This window comes from Panthera tigris, chromosome C2, assembly GCF_018350195.1.
Source record: "Panthera tigris isolate Pti1 chromosome C2, P.tigris_Pti1_mat1.1, whole genome shotgun sequence".
NCBI lineage: Eukaryota > Metazoa > Chordata > Mammalia > Carnivora > Felidae > Panthera > Panthera tigris.
Genome location: NC_056668.1, coordinates 67,189,140 through 67,215,018, shown reverse-complemented (window position 1 = coordinate 67,215,018; position 25,879 = coordinate 67,189,140). Strand labels below are relative to the sequence as shown.

Here is a 25,879-nt window from a genome sequence, read left to right as displayed (position 1 = left end):
ATTATTAACTATATAGTCACCATGTTGTACATCTGATGACTTATTTACTTTATAACTGGAACTTTGTGCCTTTTGACCACCTTCACCCACTTTTATTTCTTTATTTCTAAGCTATTTTAAATAACAAACAAGCATCCCAAACAAAGAACATCAGTAGTACCCTACCCGAAGGTTCCCCTTGCACCTTATGCTCCTGCTTCTCTCTCACCAAAGAAACCATTATCATGAACCACATGTTTATCATTTCTTTGCTTTCCTCTCTACCCCTCCAACCCCTGCTTTAAAAATACCTTTTTTTAGGGGCACCTGGGTGGTCAGTTGGTTAGGTGTCGGGTTCTTGATTTTAGCTCAAGTCATGATCTCACGGTTCGTGAGTTTGAGCCCTGCATTGGGCTCTGTGCTGACAGTGTAGAGCCTGCTTGGGATCCTCTATCTCCTTCTTTCTCTGCCTTTCCCCCACTCGTGCTCTCTCTTTCTCAAAACAAACAAACTTTAAAAAAGGCATCAACTCAATATTTTAAAAAATAAAATAAAATATTTTATTTTTAAATTTTTAGGGAGAGAGAGCATGTGCAAGAGCATGTGCGAGTAGGGAAAAGGTTCAGTGGGGAGAGAGAATCTCAAGCAGGCTCCATGCTCAGAGTGGAGCCCAGTGTGGGGCTCCATCCCACAACCCTGGGATCATGACCTGAACCAAAATCGAGAGATGGACACTCTCCTGACTGAAGCACCCAGGCCCCCCCCCTAAATTTAAAAAATCATGGTAAAGACTGGGAGGATACACATCAAAATATTGAGTGATTAGATCTATGATGGAATTGTGTATGTCTTCCTTATTTTGCTTTTTGTTTTTGAAATTAACAAAAAATATATAATTTTTTAAAAATCAGAAAAGATGTTATTGTAAAATGTTATTTAAAAGGTGGCTATAGAGGTGCCTGGGTGACTCAGTCGGTTGAGCATCTGACTCTTGATTTTGGCTTGGGTCGTGATCCCAGGGTCGTTGGATTGAGCCCCGTGTTGGGCTCTGCACTGGGTGTGGAAGCTGCTTGAGATATTCTCTCTCTTAACCCTCCTCTGGCCCTCTCCTCCACTTGCACACTCACACACACACTCTCTCTCTCTCAAATAAAAAAATAAAAGGATGGCTATAGACATAAACATTAAAGATGAAGGAAAAACACTGCAAAAATGATTTTACTATCTAGTCATACTATATATACTTCAAAAGATATTTTGAAAAATATGTTTATGGATACTTCTTCATATCTTCCATTCTTTTTCAATAAAATTTTTACCTCCTTCTTTTCTCTTCTCTGTCTCTTAAACTTTTAATTGTAATACAAGACATCAGACATATACACAAATAAGTGAATGAAAACACATCCATGAAACCAGCATCCAAGAAAGTAGATTAAGATATAGAACCAGAACCCCAGAGGCCCTACTCACATCTCCTCTCACTTATTATCCTCAACAAAGGTAACCAGTAGCCTGACCTTTACCATCACAAATCACACATTTTCCATGTTTTTGAACTTTATATATATGGAATTAGGTAGTATATACTCTTTTGTGTCTGGCTTCTTTTTTTCCAATGTTGTGTTTGCAAGATTCATCTATATTGTTTTGTGTAAACATTGTTTTTTCTCACTGTTGTATAGTTTATATGTGATTATATCACATGTTATTTATCCATTTCCCTGTTAATTTTTTGGTAATGTTTATTTATTTATTTTTAATTTTTTCAATGTTTATTTATTTTTGAGAAAGAGAGAGAGAGAGAGAGAGCGCTGGCAAGGAGCAGAGAGAGAGGGAGACACAGAATCTGAAGCAAGCTTCAGGCTCCGGGCTGTCAGCACAGAGCCTGATGTGGGGCTCGAACTTGCGAACCGTGAGATCATGACCTGAGGCGAAGTTGGACGCCCAACGGATTGAACCACCCAGGCGCCCCAAATGTTTATTTGTTTTTGAGAGAGAGAGAGAGAGAGAGAGAATATGAGTGGGGAGGGGCAGACAGAGAGGGAAACACAGAATCTAAAGCAGGCTCCAGGCTTTGAGCTGTCAGCACAGAGCCCAACACGGGGCTCAAACTCGTGAACCTTGAGATCATGACCTAAGCTGAAGTCGGATGCCCAACTGACTGAGTCACCCAGGTCCCCCATCCATTTCCCCATTAATGAAGAGTTTGCGGTTTTAATAAATAGTGCTGCTGTGAACATTCTTGAACACGTCTTTTGGTAAAATATGTTGAGTACATGCCTGAAGTGGAATTGTTGGGTCAGTTTGTGTATGTTTAGCTTAAGTAGACAATTACCAAAAAGTTTTTCAAATGGTTGTAATCAATTTATCTTTCCACCCAGAAGTATATGAGAATTTCCACTGATCCATATCCCTACCCACCTGTGATATTGCCAGTCTTTTTCACTGTAATCATTTCTTGCTTTCTTTTTATGTGGTTATTTTGTATTTACCTGTATTCCCAAGAAGCATGAATTCTTTTTTAGTTGTTTTAAACTTTATCAAAGGGCATCATATTGTATGTAATCTTCTGAGACTTATTTAAAATTATATTAATAAGATTCATCTATAATATGTGTTACTGTAGCTCATCATGTTGACTGCTGTGTAATAGCCCATTGTGTGAATATGTCACAGTTTATTCATGCACTTTCCCATTTGTGGATATTTGGGCTCTTTCAATGATATGGCAGTTCTTTCCTTCAAGTTTGCTCTATGCAAGAATCATGGAAGAGTTCTATGAAATTCCCAACTGCTACTAACTCTTTGCAAAATCCAAGGCCAAAAATGACATACGCCCAGTGTTTTATCATTCTGTTTTTTCTCAATGTTAACTAAAATCATGAATTTTAAAAATTAGGGCCATTTCATTTTGCTTAACTTATCACTGCAGCAAAAGACTAGAGGCAGAAAACTCTAATTCATGTAAAGGTACAAGAGAGTTGCCTTCATTTTTCCAAGCTTAACAACCCAAATTTCTTTTAAACCTTTTTGCATAGGCCTAGTTCATATTTTTCTAGAGATATATGTTACTATTCTGTGAGCTTTTTCGAACTTCTTCATGCCATTTTTTAGCGTATGCTAACAAAAAACGGGACCATGCTTGAGACTGACTAGAGGGTGAGAGGCATTGTGTCCCAGCCCTTTTGTGACAGATCTCAGGACATATTTGTTGGCTTTTGTCCATACACCATAATTAGGCTGACTCATATTAACATTCTGGTCATCCAGGTTCTCCTTGTTTTTCTGATATGCATTTGTTTTCACAGTCCTTTCAGAATGTATATTTGTATTTTTTAAAATCTCCAGATATATCACATTGTAGCTGTTCAAGGTGAATTTTATTTCTCAAGAATTATGGCCCCCTGTTAAATTCATTTTGAATTTTGTTCCCATTTTTGAAGGACCATGTATGTCCCCCTGGTAAGAAATGTCAGGAAATAACTGACCTCTCCAACTTTGCACTTGGTGGAGAATCACAAATTATAATTTAAAAAATAAATGCTGGAACAGTTGCCCCTATGAGAAGACTCTCCATTGGACACCTGGAGCTGTTCTGGAGGAGGACTATCTCAAAGTAAGGAAATCTTCCCCAAATAAAGCTATTTATGTTTCCATAAACCTGACTTTGAAGCAGATTATCCAACATACCCTCATCTCACATGCTGGAAACCCATCTAATTGATTCCCTCCAATGTAGTAAACCTCAAGCAGAAATGTAAAGTTATTGAATAGTGGGTCTTATATCTGTCAGGAACTGGGCAGGATGTAGGGCAGTGGGTCTCAAAATGAGGTCCCTGGACCACCACTACCAGCAGGAGTAGCATCACCTGGAACCTGTTAGAAATACAATTTTTTTTTGCCAAAAATGCAGATTCCTGGGCCCTGTCCCAAAATACTGAGGGTGGAATCCTGAAATCTACATTTTTAAAAAATATATGAAATTTATTGTCAAATTGGTTTCCATACAACACCCAGTGCTCATCCCAAAAGATGCCCTCTTCAATACACATCACCCACCCTCCCCTCCCTCTCACCCCCCATCAGCCCTCAGTTTGTTCTCAGTTTTTAAGAGTCTCTTATGCTTTGGCTGTCTCCCACTCTAACCTCTCTTTTGTTTTTTCCCCTTCCCCTCCCCAATGTGTTTCTGTTAAGTTTCTCAGGATCCACATAAGAGTGAAACCATATGGTATCTGTCTTTCTCTGTATGGCTTAAGAAATACAAATTTTTACATTCCTCCCTGACCTACTGGGTTAGATACTTTGGGGGGTGGGGCCCGGCAATCTGTGGTATATATTAAATACAAGCCATGTATACTCAAGTTTGAGAACCACTTCTGGACTATCACAACTCTTTTTTATCTGCACTGGTATAGGCTAGTAGAGTCTGTTCCTGGCCCTGAAAAGTCTATTTCCTAGGAATAGTTTTAAAATGAACCTTTTTTCCCAACACTATAGTTTTTTTTCCCCAAGCATAATCTAGCAAATTAGAAATGCATTGGAACACATACACAATAGTTTCCTGTCAATGTCAATTTTTTCTTCGGTTTTTCTGAAATCTTTCTCATGCAATAATTCTTAACATCCAATCACACCAGTATATACCAGGAAACATAGTTCAGAAATCATTGCTCTGTAGCTAGGGTAACTTTCAGAATCTGTAATCAGTATGCATGATTTGTAGAATCAGAGAAAATGGCCATTAACCACAGATTGGCCACTTTTCGTCTTCTCTCCCAGCCAGATGGAGGGGATTTACCTATCCGGTGATCATTCTCTTCTACCTTTCTCTGGAAGAAACTTGGGAGTTCTATTTTTAAACTTATATCTTTCATTATTAAATTCCCCTTTCAAATTTGCCAAATGGATATATATGCTTCACAACCAGTGGATTATCTCCAGATAATAAGGTCCAGGATCCTGTTTACATGTGACCATTAGAAGTCACTTTCACAAATCTCTTCTGTCCAGTACCTCCTGTTCCCTTCTTTCTCTGGCAGCCCTTCTGGGGCTCAGAAAGGCCTCTCCTTCAGGAGCTGGAATAACCCTGAACATTCTGCAATCTGTAGCTATCTAGTGCACTCTCAGTGTCTCTCTGCCTGTTCCTGAGCCTGTGAATGGCTTCTGAAGACATGGTCTGGATAAGAGGAGGCCACAGAGGCCTAACAAAGAACTCTTACCACGTTGATTCCTCCATTCCTCTTCTTTTTAAAAAAAAAAAAAATTCTTTAATGTTTATTTATTTTTGAGAGAGAGAGAGAGAGAGACAGAGAGACAGAGCGTGAGCAGGGGAAGAGTAGAGAGAGAGAAGGAGACCCAGAATCTGAAGCAAGCTCCAGACTTGAGCTGTCAGCACAGAGCTTGATGTGGGGCTCGAACTCACAAACCACAACTGAGCCATCCAGGTGCTCCCCTCTATTCCTCTTCTGAAATGAAATCCTATTTTCTTATTTTGATTGTTTCTCTCTTCTCTTCCTCTTTTGCTGTGTGTGTGTGTGTGTGTGTGTGTCAGAAGTTTCCGAACTGGTTTTTAAGACTTCTTCCAATCCCTCTGATGAGAAATAAACTCTTTTAAAAGTTATGGTAAAGGTTACTATTCCTGTTCCTATTTAGCTATGCCCATGCGCTGACTATAGTAGACCAGGGGGCAAACTATGGCCAGATTTGGCCCACCCATTTTTGTAAACACTCCATTGAAATAATTGGCATGCCTATTAATTTGAATATTATCTGTGGTTGGTTTTATGCTACAAGGGCAGATGGACCTACAAAGCCTAAAATATTTACTATTTGATCCTTTACACAGAAAGTTTGTTGACCCCTGAATTAAACTGAACACAGAGAAAACTGCCTTTATTGTGACTGTATGCCAACAGCTTTGGGAATAGCTATGTGCCTGGTGTGCACAATGGTTTCTGCAGATTAAAAGAAGCTGATTCCGTCAGCCTTTCTGATTAGAGGGATGGGTCCAACAGCCTGTTTTGTGGCCAGAGAAACAGGTCACTTCTTCCCCTTGGTTGCCATCTGACTCAGGAGGCATCAGGGGTCTTGTTTGTTTACCATTTTCTCACATGAAGAGAATGGAGTGGGTTGTGTGGTGGGGATTACCCCAGTGAAAAAACTTTAAAGATGGGAAGTCCAAGCTGAGAAGCTGAATCACCAGCAGCAACCATTTCTACCCACTTTGATACTGCCAAATGAGTCAGTTCCCTGGGAACCAGTTACCTTCCTGTGAAGATGACCTTAAGAAAGAGTATGATTGGTGTGGTTTGGTTGGGAAACAGAAAAACCACTACCTCCCATCTAGCCCATGCATGATCTGGGTGAGGTGTAGGCCTGACGGGAGGAAGCCCAGCACTTCAAGTGAGGAAGAAATGTTTGGTGATCATTTTAATTCTGCTCCCTTATCATTGGATGGATGTAAATTCTCTGGTGAACTTGTCCTCTTGCATTTCCCTCATTTTCTTCTCCCCCTCCACTTCATAGCTCCATTTCCCACCACTCTGAGGCTCGGATAAGGGCTCCTGACATTAGATTAGAGAACATCAGAAGAGGAGGGGGCTTATGTCAATGCCTTTTAGCCAAGCACCACCAGGACAGGGGAAAGGGAAGCACCTAGGGTGCAGAATGTGAGAGGCACTGCTTGTTATGGCTGGCCCTAGTCCTGGCTCTTCTGCAGGAACAGCCTTGTGGTTGGGCAAGTTAGGTTTGTTACTTATTTCAGAGAAGCAGAACTGTGGGTCATCTCAGAGAAGGTGGTAGAAAGGACTACAGGGCTGAAGCTTGTGTGAGGGGATTTTGCAGAGGGTTTAAGGAAGCAGGGCTTGGGATGCTGCCAGGAAGCAGGGGTCATTCTATGATTGGGCATCTTAGTGACTCTTGTCCAAAAGGAAGGAAGACTAGAGTGAGGCTGAAGCTGTAATTGGTAAAGAAGCAGTAGTAATCTGAGCCAGGACAGGGAAATGTTTGGTCATTTTTGTGGTTTGGATAATGTTAACGTTTTGTTTTGTTTTGTTTTTATCTGTGCTCAGACATGATTGTGGAGTGTCCATCACAGTCGCAGAGTGGCCTTGTTTGATGGTGATGTTCTATGAAATTGCATATATTCAGCATGAAAACACCCACCCAGCTCCCAGGTATCGGGAGCCATTTTTCTCTTTCTCACAGATCAGTTACTCATTGCCTCACTCTTTTTCACTTTCCTTAAAGTCACAAGATCACAGGATAGTGGAGCCAGAAAGGACTTTAGAAACCAGCTAGTTCAAACTTCGAATGTTTAAGTTAAGGAAATGGAAGATCAGAGATGTTGCCTGCCTTGCCAATATCACACAGCCAGTTAGTACTGTGTCTCACACACAGCATCACACAGCTGGTACTGGGACCCAGGTTTCTCGACTCCAGAAGCCCTGAATACCCTGACCCTAACTCCTTCAGCAGCCTCACCTGTAGGTGTAGGGAGAGCCTACACCTCTCTCCCTCTTCCTGTGCTCCATCCAGCCTGCCTTCACTTCCTCCAACAGGCCATGTTCTTAATTGTCTCAGGCCCTTCCCACAAGCTGTTTTCTCTGCTTGGAATGCTCTTCAACGCCTCTGACCTGCACTTCTGGCTTTCTTCATTCCTACTCACCCTTCAGGGTTGGCTCAAATCCCATCACCTCTCAAGGAAGCCCCTTCGGACTCTCTAGGCCTTGCTCTTCCTAGTGCTCTCTGTATCTTCCTGGCATTTCCCTGCCAGTCCCTCTGAGTGTCCAGGCAGGCAGGGATCTGGTCTATCTCTTTCACTGCAGTATGCTCTGGACATAGCAGGTACTCGATAATGAACGGACACTTTACCCCAAGCCTGGTGGAGGTTCTGCGGCTAGAATTCTTTTTATAGAACAATAGAAAAAAGGATTCTGAAATCTTTTCTGTGTGCCTTTATATAAAGTCTGATTGCAAGTAAAGTCTGATTGCAAGTAAAAAATACAACAGTAAAGCAAAAATGCTGAGGTGTTGCAAGTAGGTGGAGGATGAATTTGATGATTCCACCCCAATGTCGTCCTTCCTGTGATCACTATCTGGACATGCGGGTGTGCTGGAAAGGCCAGCATGCAGCTGGGAGCCCTTCACATCCCTGAACCAGAGATGGGTCCCAGAGTCTGAAGCTGCTATTGCATCATTATGTAAAATGTTAGAAGACAATTAGAGTAGGCTGTTTGTCATGAAAAATACTATAAAGATGAGATAGTCCAGACAGCTTATGTATATGGATCTCTCTGACATGCTGATGAAAACTATGGCTGCTCTTCCCAGAAAAATGCACATCTGCACGTAATTCTATTTGTTGCAGGTGTTTCATATACCTGAAAAGCAAGGTTATATGATTTGAGGTTTTTCTCTCTGTGGAGAAGTATATCTCTGTTACCTCTGTGGAGAGGCAGAGCAAAAATGGAAGCTAAATTTCCTTATTCTCCATATACCGTCCTTTCCCATAATATCAAAATGTTTATTCCATCATGAGATGGAACAGGGCATAGCAGTTGAAGGCACAGGTTCTGGAAGAAGCCAGGGCTCCAATCTCTGCTTTGACTAGTTGGTGAGTTGGGGCAAGTTGTAATTTCTGTGCTTTTGTTTCTGCATCTATAACACAGGAATATAACAATGGTGGGGTTGCCGTGGGGATTACATTAAAATAATCTTGTAAGAACATATCACAGAGCCTAGTTCGATAAACATTAGTTCTTAACATGATAGAGATGCCCTCCCTCCCCCGTCTTTGATGAGAAAGGTCACTTTGCTGTTTTTCTCTGGTCCCAGAATATACCTGGTTTAGCTCACCCACAGCATGGCTACCTTCAAACAAGTGTTTGATAATGAGAGAGGCCTGGGGCAGAAAGCCAGGCAAGCCACCCAACTAGCTAGATTAGAGGTGCAGTTAGCATCCTGTCCACAGGGTGGATATTAGCTGTATGGCACACTCCTACCATGGGATCACGATCAGGACATTTTCTGATGTCTCCAAGGTGACCACAGGCCAGATGATGACACTGAGAGAGCTGCAAAAAGTCCGAGTCGATGGCAAAGAAAGCAAGCAAGGAAGGTCGTCTCAAGATTCCACAGGGAGAGATGGGTTTCAGGTTTCAAAGTGCAAATCCCTGATCTTTATGTATCAGCCTGATAGGTCTTTGCAACAACTTGGAAGCGTGTTTGTGAAGAAACCAAGAAAGAAGCTCTTTGGCTGAAAAAAACTGTTGGAGACAGACGCCTAGGAGGGATCAGGAGACCATAGTTTAGTCTCTGCTCTGCCACTCGCCCTCAGGACCAGCTGTTGCTCTTCTCTGGGCTTTGGTCTCTTTACCTGTAAGGTTTTCTGAGTTGGGCAGCAAAGGTTTGGTGAGTCCTGCAGGCGGAGCCTCAGTAGAGGGCTGGGCTTAGAAGTGGCCACTGTCCCCTCCCCTAGCCTTCTACAGGTGAGCAACTGTCTGGGGGACTGGGTGGCGGGAGGGGCAGTGAGAGGATGCCCTTAGGGGAAGCGGGCTCCTTTCTCCGCCGTCAGCAGCCCCCCGCCGGCCGCTCTGGCGCAGCCCACCGTCATTCCGCCCGAGCGCCCACGCGCCCGCATCAGCCAGGGTGCCGGCTGTGCTGGAGCAGAAAGATCGCAGATCGATTTCCAGCCCTGCCTGGCCGTGGCGTCAGCAGGGAAGAGAGGTTGTTTTGACTTGTAGTGCGTGGAGCTAAGGGAGAGGCCTTCTAATGGCCTTGGGCGCCGGCCTCGGGCGAGGGGTCACCGCCTTTGGACTTTTCTGCTCCACGAAGGCGACCCATGCAAAAGGCTGCCCCTGCGTGCCTCGGCTGGGTTTGGGGGATCGCGTCCCAAGGTCCTAGGCTCTTCTAGGGGGTATTGATAAGACCAGAGACACACTCTGCGCAAAATAAATACATAATAAGGACTTGTTACTTTCAAGTAGCCATATTGACCTGGCCAGAGAGTTATTTAGATGCCATTAGAAAAAGTTTTGTTTGCTTTAAGAAATGATGCAGTAATGTGCCCATCAGAAGCTCAGTTCTGCTTCCTGAATCTCTCATGGGCGAGTGGTGTGGGCAAGCTGCCGGGCACTTTATGCACACACCCTGTGTACGTGGGCTATTAGAGCTAGTGGGGACTTTGGGAATTACTTAGCTAATGAGAAACCAAGGGTTGAGACAAAGTGAATTGTTTTTATCCCCAGCGGGTCATGGGTCTTCCCAAGGGCCTCTTTCAGTCTCCATTACTTCACTGTGTAGAATCTTTTCTGAAATAATGATATTGTCTTTTGGAGGCTGTCTCAGAAAAAGACCAACACAACTTCAGTCCTAGAAGAAAGTGGCCAGCCCAGTTCTCCCTTTCTCATAGAATTCTCAGTTAATGTGCCTGTGGCAGAAAGGAGGGGTTTGAATAGCTGTGGATTCAGGTGGTTGTGTGGAAAATGGATAGCTTAATGGATCGAAAAGGAAGTGGGAGGGGCTCCTGGGTGGCTCAGTTGGTTAAGTATCTGAATCTTGATTTTGGTTCAGGTCATGATCTCAGGGCCCTGAGATGAGCCTGCTGAAGATTCTCTCTCCCCCTCTCTCTCTGCCCCTCTTGCACTGTCTCTGTCTAAAAAATAAGCAAATAAATAAATAAATAAATAAATAAATTTTAAAAAAATGAAGTGGGAGAAGATGGGAGTTAAATGACAAATAAGAGAGAGGTGAGTAAAACCTATTTTATATTTGCCATAGTTGTTTGTTAAGATTCATTGAGTTCAGGGTTCAGTTCTCAAGGTGGCTTAATAAAAACTTCAGGAATACAGCTTCTTCCATACTACCAGGTTAATTCTTCATATGCATTGCATGAAAGATTAATGAATTCAGAGTTCTCTCTGAACCCCTGTTAGATCCCCATTCTGCCCCATGTGGACCATCTAGGTGAAAATTTGCTGTGGGTAGAGATATCCTAAAGCTTGGGTAGGGAGGCTGGGTTGGATCTAAGACAGGAAAAATTTTAGCACCAATATGGTAGCTGGAACAGTGAGGCTTAATGATTCTCCAAGGAAGGGAATGAGGGGGAAAAACATAAATGGTAGCCTTAGAGTACAATTTCCTAAAGTGTTCTTGGTCAAATATAAACATTGTGTGAAATAAAAGTAAACATGTTTGTTAACCGTAGGACTTATCAGTGCTTTTAATAGCCTAATATGCATGGTAGAATCTCCAAGAAAAGGACATAGTAAATAAAGTTGAAAGATAAGAAAAATATAGTTTCATTCTGTTAATTTTATTTATTTTTAATTTATTTTGAGGGGGGAGGGAGAGAATGCACATGCTTGTGTGTGAACGGGGGAAGGGTGGACAGGGAGAGAGAGAATTCCAGGCAGTCCCCATGCATGAGTGTGGAGTCTGATGCAGTGCTTAAATCCATGAAAGGTGAGATTGTGACCTGAGCTGAAATCAAGACTCAGATGCTTAACTGACTGAGCCACCCAGGTGCCGCTCATGCTGTTAATTTTCTTATTCTTATTTTTTCTCTCTTCTCCTGGATTTCAAGTTCATGGTGCTGAAAATCCTTGATGTAATACGATTTATTTATTCGTATTTAGCTGTGATTGTCAGGGATACTCATGATGACGAACAGGGATGCTGCTCTATATTTCCCGTGAAAATTTCAGTCTGTGTCACACCGGATTCCCAATAGTTGGAAATCATCAGTACTATCTTACACTTCCCTGGATCAGACTTATTGTCATAACTTGCCAAACTTTCTACATGTTGCTTGGTAGCATTAGCATTGGCTGGGGATTGAGACTGGAAGCAGAGCAAGAAGGAGTAGTCAGATGCAAACAAGCTCTGGGAGGAGGTGCATTGCTGCTCCCTGTGATTGATACCAGAATGGACCATCCTTCTTTTGTCTTGTTTGCCTTGGGATCAGGTATCTCTCCTATTTCTCTTTTTAATAAAAACATTTTTGTTGAGGCATAACTTACATATAATAAAGTTCACAAATCATGAAACTACAACCTGATGAATTCTTACAAATGCACAACATCCATACAAACACCATCCAGATCAAGACATAGAACATTCCCAGCACACCAGAAGACTCCCTCATGCCTTCTCAGAATTATACCCCCCAATTTGATTCTATCACTCTAGATTAGTTTTGCTTATTCTTTAACTTGAGAGCAAGCATGGAGACACTTATTGCCCTGAAGGTTAATGCACCTTGACATTGCTATTACTCAGCTGCCCCAGCTGTTACATATGCATATATGCATATGTACATGCAGATATAGCAGTATGGCAGCACTGGGATGACACTTGTCACAGAATTCTGAATATTTTACTTCATGTGCATAATGTTGTTGACATGGCAGAGAAACAGAGAATGGGAGTAGGAAGGCAAGTATGTTTCTAGTGAGGCTGCCCAAAGCCTCACACTCTAGATCAAACCAAGTCTGTAAGGCAGGAACTCCTCTTGTCTAAATCACAAGAAGCTGAACAACATGGAAACTGTAGTATTTGGGATTCTACAGTAGATCTCAGATGTCTGAATTATCCACTAAATGCGTCATCAAACTTGTGTGATAGGTGGTACATCTTCATCCCTCTAACTTTTGACTGGTGTCTTTGTCACTCTAACCTTCATGGTTGGCCCAACCCTAACCCAGGGTTTGAACTAGTTCCCACTTTTGGCTCCAGGAAGGCCCCGCTTGTACAGACCTAGCTCAACAGATTCCCCCTTCATTTTGGTCTGCTATGACTTTGGTGACCTTAGTCTTGGTGATCCCTGATCCCAGTTACCCTGGTGTCAGTTTTGGTCTCTGATCCCCGATCCATGGTGGCTGTCCCTAATGCCAACAACCTGCTCTTCTGGAGCTTGGACAACTGCAGCCTTATGCTTGTATGGACTCAGGAGATGAATTGAAGATCCTGTTTCTATAGGTGGGTTACATCATGCTGACAACTTCTGCAGCTGAATCAAGCCCTCACTGCTTTTGGGGCCATTTGAATCTTAAATGAAGCTAGTTGGATTTATCTATAAAATGCATCTGTCCACCTCATATCTGTCTACTTCTCCTTGGTTCACACCCCCAGTCCAAGCCATCATTTTCTTTTTTTTTCTAAGTTTATTTATTTATTTTGAGGGGTGGAGGGGCAGAGAGAGAAGGAGAGAGATCATCCCAGGCTCCACACTGTCAGCACAGAGCCCAATGTGGGGTTTGATCCCACAACTGTGAGATCATGACCTGAGCTGAAATCAAGAGTTGGACCCTTAACAAACTGAGCCACCCAGATGCCCCCACCCCAAGCCATCATTTTCTATACCTGAATGACAGTCTCCTATCTGGTCTCCCTGTTTTCACTCTTACTCTAAAATAATCAGTTTCCCCCCATTTTTCATATAGCAGTTAATCTTTTAAACACCAGAAGTGATCTGCTTCTTCATCCCCATTTTGTATGACTCTCCCTTTGTTTATTATTTTTAATCACCCTAATTTCTTACCTGTTCCTGCAACACAGCAAGCTCTTTGGCCTTGGTGTTACCTCTACCTGGAATGCTTTTCTCCTGGCTGCCTCCTTCTCATCCTCTGATCTGACCTTAAATGTCACTTCCATAGGTAAGTCTTTCCTGACTACTCTGTCAAAAGTTGCCCTCACCCCATTTGTCTGGTATCCCTGTCTGTTTTTTCTTCATAGCACTTATATCTATAATCACCCACTCTGAAACATGTAATTGTAATTTGCAAATGCAAACATGTGATTGTTTATCTGTTTGCTTATTATCGACTCTCTAGCTCCAAATCTAGATTGTAACTCCTTGAAGGTAGGGACCTGTCTCTCTTGTTCACAGCTGAATCCTCAGGAATTAGCATAGTGTCTAAAATTTTGTAGGGGCTCAGTACATATTTATGATGAATGAATGAGTAGGTTATTTATACCCCCGCTCCTTTCCTACCTTCTACATCCAGTTCATCATGAGATGCTGTAGATTTTGCTCTTAATTAACTCTTGATTTTTTCCACTTCTTTCCAGCTCCACCACTACCACCCTAGGTGAAGCTGCCATCAACCCTCACGTGGCTTGCTGTAATGGCTTCTCACATTGCACCCCTGCATTCAGTTGGGCTCTCCTCCAATCCATTCTTCTCCTTGCAGTGGGAGTGATCTTTGAATACAGAAATTTAGTCATTTCATGTTCTTGCTTGAATCACTTCATTGGCTTCCTTTGCTGTGAAGGTCAAGACCACAGTTCTTATGGTGGTCTGCAAGGCCCTGAGCTCCCAACCTCATTTTCTTCTCTACAACCTTTATTCTCATTATTCCAGATGTGACCATGCTCTGTTTCTTCCAGCCGCAAGACCTTTGCATCTGTTTATCCACTGCGAATCTGCTCCTCCCCATTCTTTGCTACACAAGTCCTGTTCACTATTTGGATCTCAGCTCACATGTCATGTACTTAAGAAAACTCCCTGAACCCTCCTTTCATCCACACAAGATTGGGTCCACTCGGCTACATAGAATTATACTTTCCCATCATTGCACTTAAAACAAGTTCTAATAGGACACTTATTTCCTATTTGTTAAATTATTTGTTTATGGCTTGTTGCCTTCATAGTAAGCTCTATGGGGATAAGGGTTATGTCTGTTTGGTTCACTGTTATATCTCCAGTGGATGGCATAATGCCTTATATGTAGTAAATACATAAATATATGTTGAATGAATGAATATAAATTAAAAAACAAAATTCCAAATGGTGAAATTAAATCTATAAATTATATATGAGTAACATTAGCTCATTATTGATGAGGCACTCTTTCATCTGCCAAAAGTTGCTGATAGTATATACACTGACATCTTTAAAACTTACGGAGTCTATACATTTCAATTTTTGTATTAATAAGAACATCAAAAATACTAGTTAACATTTATTGAGCACTTTTTATGTGCCAGACTGTACTAGTGCCTGAAAGTTAGTCCTCCCAACCACCTATTAGGATGGTACAGTTATTATTGCCATTTTCGTAGATGAGGTAACTATAGTTTCTAATTTTTCTAGCCCTTTTTAATGCATCATGGGAACTCCTAACTGTTCTCAGATTCCCTTATTTTCTGAAAGACAATGTCAAAAAAACCTTTCAGGTAAATATTAAATGGACCAGATCCTTTTAAAATTCCAAAACAGAGACCCCAGACTGAGATCATCACTACCCCCTTCCCCTAGGCTACTGAAAGGGAGAAATGCCAGTGGTGGTGATTCAAACTATGCCCCACCCATTCCCTTGCCCACACTCCGGTATTGGAAAAATCAGGTAAAATGATCATGAGGTCAAGGGCAAGGCATCCTTGAAGGGATAAACCTGCAGCCCAAGGAAACTAGAAAGGGAGAGAGTAGTTCTATCCACTTATGCTTTGATGATGTGGCTGTCCATAGAGTGACTGTAGGAGGTGTGCCCATCAAGAAACAAGATTAATTTGACAAACATACTTAAATAACAGTGCCTTACATTTGTATAGGGCTTGACAGTTTACAAAAGTGCTTTCGTGTCTGTGACCTAGTTTGATTCTCGTAACAGCTCATGAAAAGTAGACATTATGAACATCCCATTAAGATGAGCAAACAGAGGCTCCTCAAGGGTAAGGACCTGATGGAGGCCCACAGCTCTCAAGGGACACAGTCCTAGCTTAGTTCCGGAGGTTATGGTTCCCAAGGTTTCTGCCATCCCATGCACACATCCTTCAGAGACAGCCCCTTGAGGGCAGCTCTTGTTGGAGTTCAGAGCACATCTGACATGGGTGCCTCTCATAGAGCCAATTTCTGAGCTGTCCAAGAAAACCAATTACACCTGACTTGGCACCAAACTCTTGTCACTCAGCTTAATCATTACCTTATTTGCCAGACTTAGCTGGCTCTTAGCAACTTTGACCTATTTCCAAAAGTCAAATCCTTCCTCAAAGGTGGACACTTTGTCAAAACTGATGATATTCAAAAGAATGGGATATATAGAGAAATGGCTGGATTATCCACCAAATATTAATGATGGACTTTTGGCTGTTTAAAAGCCTTTTAATTTTTGTTCTTTTCTGCCTTACTTGAAATCTCTATAATAAACTGTGTTTTGCTTTAATATTTATTTATTTTTAATGTTTATTTATTTGTTTTTGAGAGAAAGAGAGAGATAGCATATGTACATGAGTGGGGGAGGGGCAGAGTGAGAGAGGGAGACAGAGAATGCCAAGCAGGCTTTGCACTGTCAACATAAGCCTGATGCCAGGCTTGAACTCACGAACTGTGAGATCATGACCTAAGCCAAAATCAAGAGTCAGATGCTCAAATGACTGAGCCACCCAGGCCTCCCAGCCATGTTTTGCTTTAATGAGAAACAATAGGAACAGATTTCTTACAGAAAAATGTTGGAAGCAAATATTGCAGAATATTAACAGTAAGTAATTTTGACTTGTAGATATCAATGATTGTCACTTGTGTGGGCATGTGTTTTCCTGCACTGAACCCCCCAACTATCTTTTGATCTTTTGAGCAACAGAAGTGTCATCCAATATATGGAAAGCCTTTCAAGGTGCTTTACTTAAAAGGAGACAACACTCATTTGGCTGTGCACACACCGGTGTGTTGATTTAAAATAAATTAGTAAGTCATTTTATGCCTCATTCATAGCCCATCTGTACAGTTGTGCCCTTGGTTCACTCCTGGAGGCAGAAGGCCACAATCATGGCATGGCTCAGCTTTCTCATATGTGTGGGCAAAGACTCTCTTTCCATCTGTTATTCCGAGTAGTGAGGCAGCCATATTTTGGAGAATAGCCAAGGCAATGATAAAACTACTGCTTCCTTTCTTCTACCCTCCCCCTTAGTGGTCCAGAAAACTCTGGTTAATGTCCTTCCAGTGGCACAGATTAGTCTCTTGGTGATGCATTCCACACTCCTGAGGTTAATAAATGACTCTAAAGAAAAGCAAGTAATTTATCATGGGCTTTTGTTGTGACCCTTAATCCAGTCAATGAAAAAATACTATGCTATGGGTGCTTTCAAACAAGGAATTGGTCTCACTGCCCCATTGCCACGTGTCCAGTTAGGGGACATGGCCTTTTCCTTGTTACTTTCATTCCAAGAAGTCCTTAGCAGCCAAGAGAGATTTTATTTGGCTAATGTCTCACCATTAGAATCTAGACTGTAAAGCATTCCTGTACAATCTAAGTACAAAGTGAATGACAACTGAATTTACCTGAATAGTAGTATATCGTTCTCTGTAGGGCTAGAGTTGGGACTTCAATGTGTTCTGCCTATGTCATAAGATGATCTTGATGTTCTGGGTCCATTCCCATCCCTCCTACCCAGTCCACTCTCTCCTTGGGATTTTTTAACATTTTGAACTAAGAACAGTAAGGTTGTGTCTGCATCCTCTTGTCTGAGTCATCCAAGTGATAGACTGGAGAACTTGGTTCTCTTCCAGCTCTGAAACTGCCTGTCCATACCCCCTTTTAAGATACCATAAAGCTACAATAGATGTTCTGAGGAAAGAAAGCTTTTATTTTTTCCAGAGGCCAGCACAAATTGCAGACTTTAATGAGAAAAATGGATATTCTCCATTAAAGATTCTCTAAAGAATCTTCAAGTAGATACTGTAGGTAGAAAAAAGACAGCAGAGTCATAAAGTATAATAAAGACAGCAGAATCATAAAGTAATTTGCTAAAAGAGCAAATTAAAGAATCTGGCAAATGAAAGATCAGAAGGACAAAGGGATAAGGAAATAGTATACAACAGCAACAAAAATGCAAGTACTTCCAAAGGTCACCTTGGAGTTTTCAAAAAGAGAGGATAACACAGGGTCAAGTGTTGAGGAGCTAAATGTGGGTAGACAGTGCACTGATATAGGTCCAGGATAATTGGCAGAATTTGGTCAAGTGGAACAAGCACACGGAAGAAAATAGAAAGATATCTTCATGTGGGGGGCTTGTACCTCTTAGAAACCACAGCTGAAATAGTCAAGAACCAGCTTGTGCAAGTTGTCTTAAATTATCTTTGACCTCTCTTTGCTATGGTTGTCAAATTGGCACATAAAAATGAATGTTGATTTGAGTAACTTAGATAGGTGTTTTTGATACTGGCTTAACAACTATACCCAAATAGTAAGAAAAAAGATAGAAAGGTGTCTATAATGCCTATAGGCAATATATGGGCCCCAGGGTCAGGTGACTACTAAAGCAGTGGTTTGTTAACAAGGACCAGGAGGACCAAGAACACTATCATACCCATCCTTGGCCTAGACTTCTTATGTCGTATGATGTCCAGGTATATATATTTCAATATTAAAGAAAGGGATCCAGATAAGCTAGTTCATGTCTAGAGAAGGCAGACAGGACAATGAAAGCTTGAAAATGAAGCTATGAGGAGGAAACATTTGTGGGAATGAACTGTGATAGTTTGTCAGGAGAAAACAACTCTTAGTTGGGACATGATTGGAGTCCTCAGGATGCTGAAAGAGGTCTTAGGTTTTTTTCTCAGTGGGACCAAGAATAGGACTGGACAGACAGGCAGAAATTCAAGGCAGCCAGATTTTAACGTGATGTAAAAAAGAATTTCCTATCAAAACTGTATAGCAACGTACTAGGTTTTCAAAAGCATGAGAAAAGTTTCCTGTTACAACAATTAAGACTATGCAACAATGGAAATACAGGCCTCCCAAAGTGAGGGTGTAAAAGTATTCAGAAAGAGGCTGGATGACCAGGTGTGAGGGAAGTGGAGGGCCGTAGGTGAGTGTGGACGGGTGATTTGCATGTCCCACTGGAAGAATCTACAATTCTAAGAACTATGTTGAATTTATACTGTACCTTTCTTTCTTGGAACTTAAAGTACTTTTACTTCTAGCCTCACGAGAGTAGTGAATCACAGAATAATGAAGCAATTTGCTTAAAAACTGTTTGTAGCTAATTTGGAATCAAAACCCTTCATAGGGGTGTAATTCTCCATGTTTTCTATACACATACACATATGAAGCTACTTGAGTTTACCTAGAGGCAACATGCTACATATATCCAAGGCTTTTCAGATTTTATAGGGTAAATATAGGGATACTGATTTATATGTTTTAATGTGTCAGTAAATTGAATCAAACAGTCCTAATGACAAACACGTAAAATAAAATAAATGAATGCTGTTACCTAGGTTGACTTCTGGCTAATCACTCTTGCTGTATAGGCCCAACAGGTGAGGACCACCTCTATGGTTCCTTCCAACTCTGCTGTATTATACACTAACTATCAAAGCTAGAGACAGCATTAAGACATGATGTCCAGACAGCCGGCTAGCTCTTGACAGGAAGTTGGCAGGCAGCAGGCATGAGAAGGGAATGGAGACCTTGCACTCTTCTTATTTTTTAGCAGTTGCCAATTTACACCATAGATGAGTAAAAACCCAGTATCAGAAGCATCCTCTGATCTCATTACTATGTGCAGAGTTAGTCTTTGGTTCTCCCTGGAACCTCTGGTATTGCTTTCCCTCCATTAGGGCAATGGATTCATCTTCTTCCTTAACGTGATTCTCCATGTTCCACCCCTGCCACTTCACTGGCCCTGAGCCCATGTAAAAGTGTCTGGCAGGGACTGCAGCTCCTGAAAAGATGAACATGACTTTAAGGCTTGTACTCTTGCAGTACTTCCCTTTTCTTATCTACTTTAAGAATAAATCCAGTTTATCTGCTTAATAGGAAACTTGCATTAAGTTTGTTACTTCCTGGGGCTTGGGCTTCTGATTTACCCAGCACTTACTGTGTTACTTGGCAGAGGCCCATCTCTGTGGGGAACAGATCTTAGCAATGAATTGTCACTTAAATTGCCATCCTGTCACTGCCCCTCCTAAAAGCTATGCAGGTCTCACTGTCATCTTTCCCCTCCATGTCCTTTGTTGGATGCAGACTGAATAATCAGCCCCACCTGATTTATTTGCTTGTTTGTGGTCTCCCTTCATACTTTCCCATGAGTTCCTTTCATGTTCTGTCCCAAATCTCCCATTTCCTCCTGTGTTTCCCTCTTTCATTTCTTCCATGTTTGGAGTGGCCATCTGTCATCCTCCAGGGATGGTACTCATGGTTGCAGTCTCCCTCTTTCCTTCTCAGGCACTTTTTTTTTTATATTTATTTATTTATTTTGAGAGAGAGAGAATGAGTGGGGCAGGGGAGAGAGAGAGGGAGACACAGAATCTGAAGCAGGCTCCAGGCTCTGAGCTATCAGCACAGAGCCTGACACAGGGCTTGAACACATGAACCGTGAGATCATGTCCTGAGCTGAAGTCAGATAGATGCTCAACCAACTGAGCCACCCAGGCACCCCTCAGGCACTTTAATAATTTTGTTTCCTTGTCTCTGGATTGTCACTGTTGGGATGTTTTAAGGAGCTGGTTAGGGCAGCGTTTCTCTCTCTTTCTTTCTTTCTTTCTTTCTTTCTTTGTTTCTTTCTTTCTTTCAAACCAGAACACTTATCTTGTGACTAATCATTGAATCCTTCAGATGAACTGGATGCTGCAACAGCCACCCTCTTGGGTTTAGGTGTTGTTCCTTCACAGAATCCATGTCTGAATCTGCGGCACACAATTTTTGGGTGCCTCTTTTGACCAGTCCCAGGGGTATTTCGTCTTTTAGCTTTGCCACTCCAGTTATACTTTCTCTTCTGCTTGGCAAGATAGACACATTTGCCACAGGTCAATTTCTGAAGGTGGTAGGACTTAGAGCCACAGCAGCAGCACAATGCATGCATCTTATTGCAATGCTTTTCAAATGATGACATCCCCTTCATCATATTGTTTCCATGGTGGAGACCAAAAAGAAGACTAGTTTTCAAAGTGTGGTTCTGGGACCAGCAGTATCAGCATCACCTGGGAACTTCTTAGAAATGCAAATTCTCAGGGTGCCTGGGTGGCTCAGTCAGTTAAGTGTCTGACTTCAGCTCAGGTCATGATCTCATAGTTCATGAGTTCAAGCCCTGCATTGGGCTCTGTGCTGACAGGTCAGAGCCTAGAGCCTACTTCAGATTCTGTGTCTCCCTCTCTCTCTGCCCCTCCCTGCTTGCACTCTGTCTCTCTCTCGAAAATAAACAAAACATTTTAAAAAGTTAAAAAAAAAGAAATGCAAATTATCAGTCCCTACCCCAGGGACTCTGAGTCATAAACTCTGGGTTAGGGCCCACCAATGTGTGATTCTGATACCCACTCACTGCATTAGGAGGTGGTTTTGGCTGGGACTCAAAACTACTCAAATCCTGACTTCAAGGTTTTGGAGGAAAATGTATCTACAGAGAATATTAGCTGGGGCTGTGGCCCCAAACCCCAGTGTCAAATTCTAGTGGGCCACATAGAAAATCCTTCTTCTCTACTACACTAGCCTAAGTAATCTAGATCTAAGGCATATGATTTTGCCTCTTGCTCCAAGGCTAAACTTGACTTGAGCTCTTTCCAATCAAGCATGAGAAAAGTGTGCTCCAAAATATAAGGCAGCTCAGTCACTAGAGATGCCAAACACTATATGTAATGATGAAATGTTAAAAGCCCTCCTTTCAAAATCAGGAACAAGACAAGAATGCCCCATCATCATTTCTCTTTCACATTTTCCCAGAGGTTTTAGACAATTTAGTGATAGGAAGGTATCAAAAGTATAAGGTTTAGAAAAGAAAAATAAAATTATCATTAATTATAGACAAGATAATTTTAGAATCTACATAAAAATAATTAGAATTAATAAGAGAATTTACCAAAGTTTCCAGATATGTAGTAGGTAAAAGTCAATTGCATTTCTATTAATCATCAATAACAGAAATATATACTTTGTAAATAGATACTATTTATAATAGAAAAAAGTAAGTTTCTCAAGAAGAGAATGAACTAAATATGTATAAGATTTCTTTTTGGAGAGAACTTCACATTAGTGAAAGACACTGAAGACAATCTAAATAAATTGATATCTCTGTTCACAGAAGACTCCATATTGTTATCATGTCAATTCTTCCCAAATTGATCTATAGAAACACTACAATTCTAATAAAAATCTCAACAGATATGTGTATGTATACACTTGCCATCAGGTGTGTGTGTGTGTGTGTGTGTGTGTGTGTATGTGTGTGTGTTGTATGCACACACCTTGACAAACTGCTTCTATAACTTATGTGGATGAACAAAGGCCTAGAATATTCAATATTTCTGAAGAAGAAGAAAATGGAAGGGAGGCTTACCCTATCAGCTGCCAAAACAATATTATGCTGGAATAACTGAGATAGTTGATAATGGCAGGGAAGACAAATAGTAAAGAGCAGAGAACACAGAAAGAGACTCATGAATACACAGAACCTTGATAATTGACATGGTGTTGTATTGGTGGGAGAAAGAGTGGACTTTGCCTCAACAGTTTTGAGACAGCTGGTTAACCATGTGGGGGAAGTGAATTTGGATCTCTACTCAGATCATGCACAAAAATCAACTGCAATGGTTTGAAGATTTAAAGGTGACAGGCAAAGGACCGGGGGCAGCAGAGTCCCACACCCCCACCTCTATCCCCACCCCTACCTGTACCCCCACTTCACCTGCCGCTACTAAACTCCACTCACTCCCAGTTTCCAGGTCGGCAGATGTACTGTTGAATCTCAACAGAGTTACCTTGAACTTAGGGAATCTTTTGAAACAAAAGCAAATCCTGCCATCATGTTGCAGCCCAATACAATGTGAATTTACTTTAAAAAAATAAATGTGTTCTTCTCTGCCATTTTTAAGACAAGATTTCCATTAGCAAGGCATTCTATTTTCCATTAATCAAAGTTTATGGTTCACACAAAAAAATTCAGAAGAAAATATAAAATGTCTTATAACCCCAAGTATGGAAAGATTTCTTAAACAAGTTTTAAAAAGCACAAATAATAAAAGGTGACAAATTCAATTACATTAAACTAAGAACTGTTAATGAAAAGATCAAAAAAAAAAAAATCCTAAAAGGGAAAAGACAGGCTGCAAACAGAAAGGGGATAGTTGTAGCAATGTAACTGAAAAAGGAGTAGTATCTAGAATATACAGCATTCCTATTGAAAGAAAAAATAGAAACCTCCCAATGTCAAAGCAATGGGTAAAAGACATGAACGGGCATTTCAGAGAAATACGAATAGACAAGCACATATACATTGGTAATCAAGTTAAAACCACAACAATTTGGCAACAACTCAATTGTTGGCAAGGATGTGGATAAAGGAGAACTGTCATACACTAATGATTGAAGTTTCAATTGGTAAAATTACTTTGGAGATTCATGTCACATTACCTAGTAAACATGAAGATGTGCATACTCTGAGCCTAGCACTTTTATCCCTAGGTAGAATGCCCTAGAGACTCTTGTATATGTGCCAAGGAATCATGTACAAAACTGTTTATAATAACATTTAAAAAATAACATCAGAAAATTTCAAATACCAATTGCTGATCTACAGGAGAATAGATAAGCTTTGGCACACTCAGAGTGAAATTCTGTACAGCAGTGAAAATGGAACCAGAGCTATAGTCATTAACATGGATTATTTAACAAATACAATATTTTTAAAAATGCACATTGAAGAATGCAAACAGCATGATTCCATTTGTACAAATACAAAATTCAAAACAATGCAAATTAAACTATTGTTTAGGGATACAGATGTTTTTGATATAATATAGGCATTTAAAAAAATCACTCTCATTCTTCAAAACCATGCATTAATAGTAACAGAAATTATGGACTGTTTTCCTTATGGAAAAAATTCTAGATAACTTTGTAAACAGAATATTAATAAAACCAATACAAATCCTAATAAAAACATTAGTATAATTACAAGACATATTACATTCTTAATTAAATATGTCTGCAAACATTAGAATTTATCTGATAGAAAAGAGGAAGATAGCTTTTTAGAAGAAGGCTTAAGGAAGGTTGAGGAAGCTGCTTTTGGGCAAAGATCCTAAGCCTGAAAATCAGGAAGAACTGTGTAACAAGCACTTCCTATTTAGGTAAGCACTTCCCAGATAGGATATAAGTCTAAAAGAAATCAAGAGAAGAACTTGGGATGGGTAGGTTTTGTGTACAGAAATTCAGTTTGATGCCTTCAGCTGTGTTAGTATACTTTGCAGTTAGCTACTGCTCCTTAGTAGTACAGAACATTTATGTGTGGAGAAAAACGTTATATAAACAATATAACTTTTGTGTATATTGACACAATTCCCTTACTCATTGTATTAAAGTAACACAAGTTGTAGCATAATGAACTGAACATACATATATTTCATAAAACTATAAAGTAAAGGAATGTGAAATACAAATTTGGCAGTAGTTAATCTCTTTGGAGAAAGGAACAGGATGGGCTTGATTAGAGGCACAGAGGGGTTCCAAAGAATTAATATTCTTAAACTGATTATGGGCATGCAAGTATCCATTTTATTATCATTCTTTAATATTCATATAATATATATATATTACATATCTCTAGTATGAATATTTCATAATAAGTCAAGCAATGTTTGATATTTTCATTGTAAAATGTTAGGAAAATATAAAATGAAGAATCAAAAATTGAAGTTAGTTATGTAATTTACTAGGAAAAGAAAATAAGTGTTTTTTGGTTTAAAAACAAGAATTGCTACCTGTAAAATATGCTAGCAATGTACAAAAGTATAAAGAAGAAATCAAAAGAAACAGAAAATTAAAAATCACCCCAAAGTCCATCACCAAGAGATCTTTTGATGACTATATATACACATACATGTATAATTTTACAGAAAGGGGATCATGTCATAAATTCTGGTCTGCAACCCAGTTTTTTTCATTAAACAATATGTATTTCTTTCCATACATATGTAATAGTCATATTTAATGACTTCATAGTGATTAGTGGTATATCAAACTTACATAACCAAGCATTTACTGCTGGGTATTTAAGATGTTTCTTAGTTTCTTTTTGCTATTACAACCAATATTTCAATTAACATATTTTCAAATACTTCTTTAACACTTGTTCAGTTACATTATTATTATTATTATTAGAGATGGAAATACTGTGTCATGAGCTTTTTTGTGTTTGTTTTTGGTCAAGGATAATTTTCTCTTTTCAAAGATTACTTGCTTTAAAAAAAAACCCAATATATACATTTTTTAAATACAAGGAGTGCTAACTGATATTTTGTTTTAGTAAGTTATTTTCTAAGGTTAAACTATTCCTTCTACAATTGGTTATGCTCTAAAGAAAAAGCATGAATTAGAAAGCTCCACGCCCCCCTCAGGGAGCCTGAGTGGTGGAACTTGTTTTTAAAATATCTGAAAAAAAACACTTCAGAGAAGGTCCAAATCAAAGGCTGAAATGATTAGACTAAGGATTACCAGCTGAATGGAAAGTATAAATAGATGAAAGACAGACAGGTGGACTCTCTAGAAGCAGAAATGGGGACTTAAAAGGGGTCAATGAAGGAAGCCAGCAGAGAGATGATCAAAGTGATGAGAGCAGAAGGAAAAGCTGAAGGAAGAATGGGAGGCACTTTCCAAAGACACCTTGAGACCTGAAAGAAGGGGAGGCAATGTGGTGAGTTGGAGGAGATGGATGTGAGTCAGCTGCAGGAGGCGGTTGGAAGGTGATCAGGTCAAGAAACCAAAGTGCACTGAGTCAGAGAAAAAAACTAACGAAAGCCTGCATTAAAGAAACCAAGAAGATGGAACTCAAATGTCAGTAGAAATGGTTGTTTGTGGAGGAAATAATAAATATAAAAAGGAGCACTGGTAAATATGAACAGCATTCATAGATCTTATAATTTTAAAAAAGTGTGAAATTTTCTTCACAGTGTGAGTGAAGTTAA

At 40.4% G+C, this 25,879-nt stretch overlaps 2 protein-coding genes across 2 annotated transcripts in view; both read right to left on the bottom strand.

The window, feature by feature from the left end:
• CASR (calcium sensing receptor) overlaps nt 1-25,879 on the bottom strand; it is a 76,695-nt gene that overhangs the window by 37,732 nt on the left and 13,084 nt on the right. The gene's annotated exons all lie outside the window — the stretch shown is intronic.
• On the bottom strand, nt 20,521-20,829 carry LOC102971285 (60S ribosomal protein L37-like). The gene has a single exon (XM_042998335.1). The coding sequence runs from the start codon at nt 20,827-20,829 to the stop codon at nt 20,521-20,523; it is 309 nt and encodes a 102-aa protein (XP_042854269.1).

Bases quoted from the DNA above. Each gene is read 5' to 3' on its own strand.
- LOC102971285 (XM_042998335.1), bottom strand. From the start codon at position 20,829: ATGATGAAGGGGATGTCATCATTTGAAAAGCATTGCAATAAGATGCAT.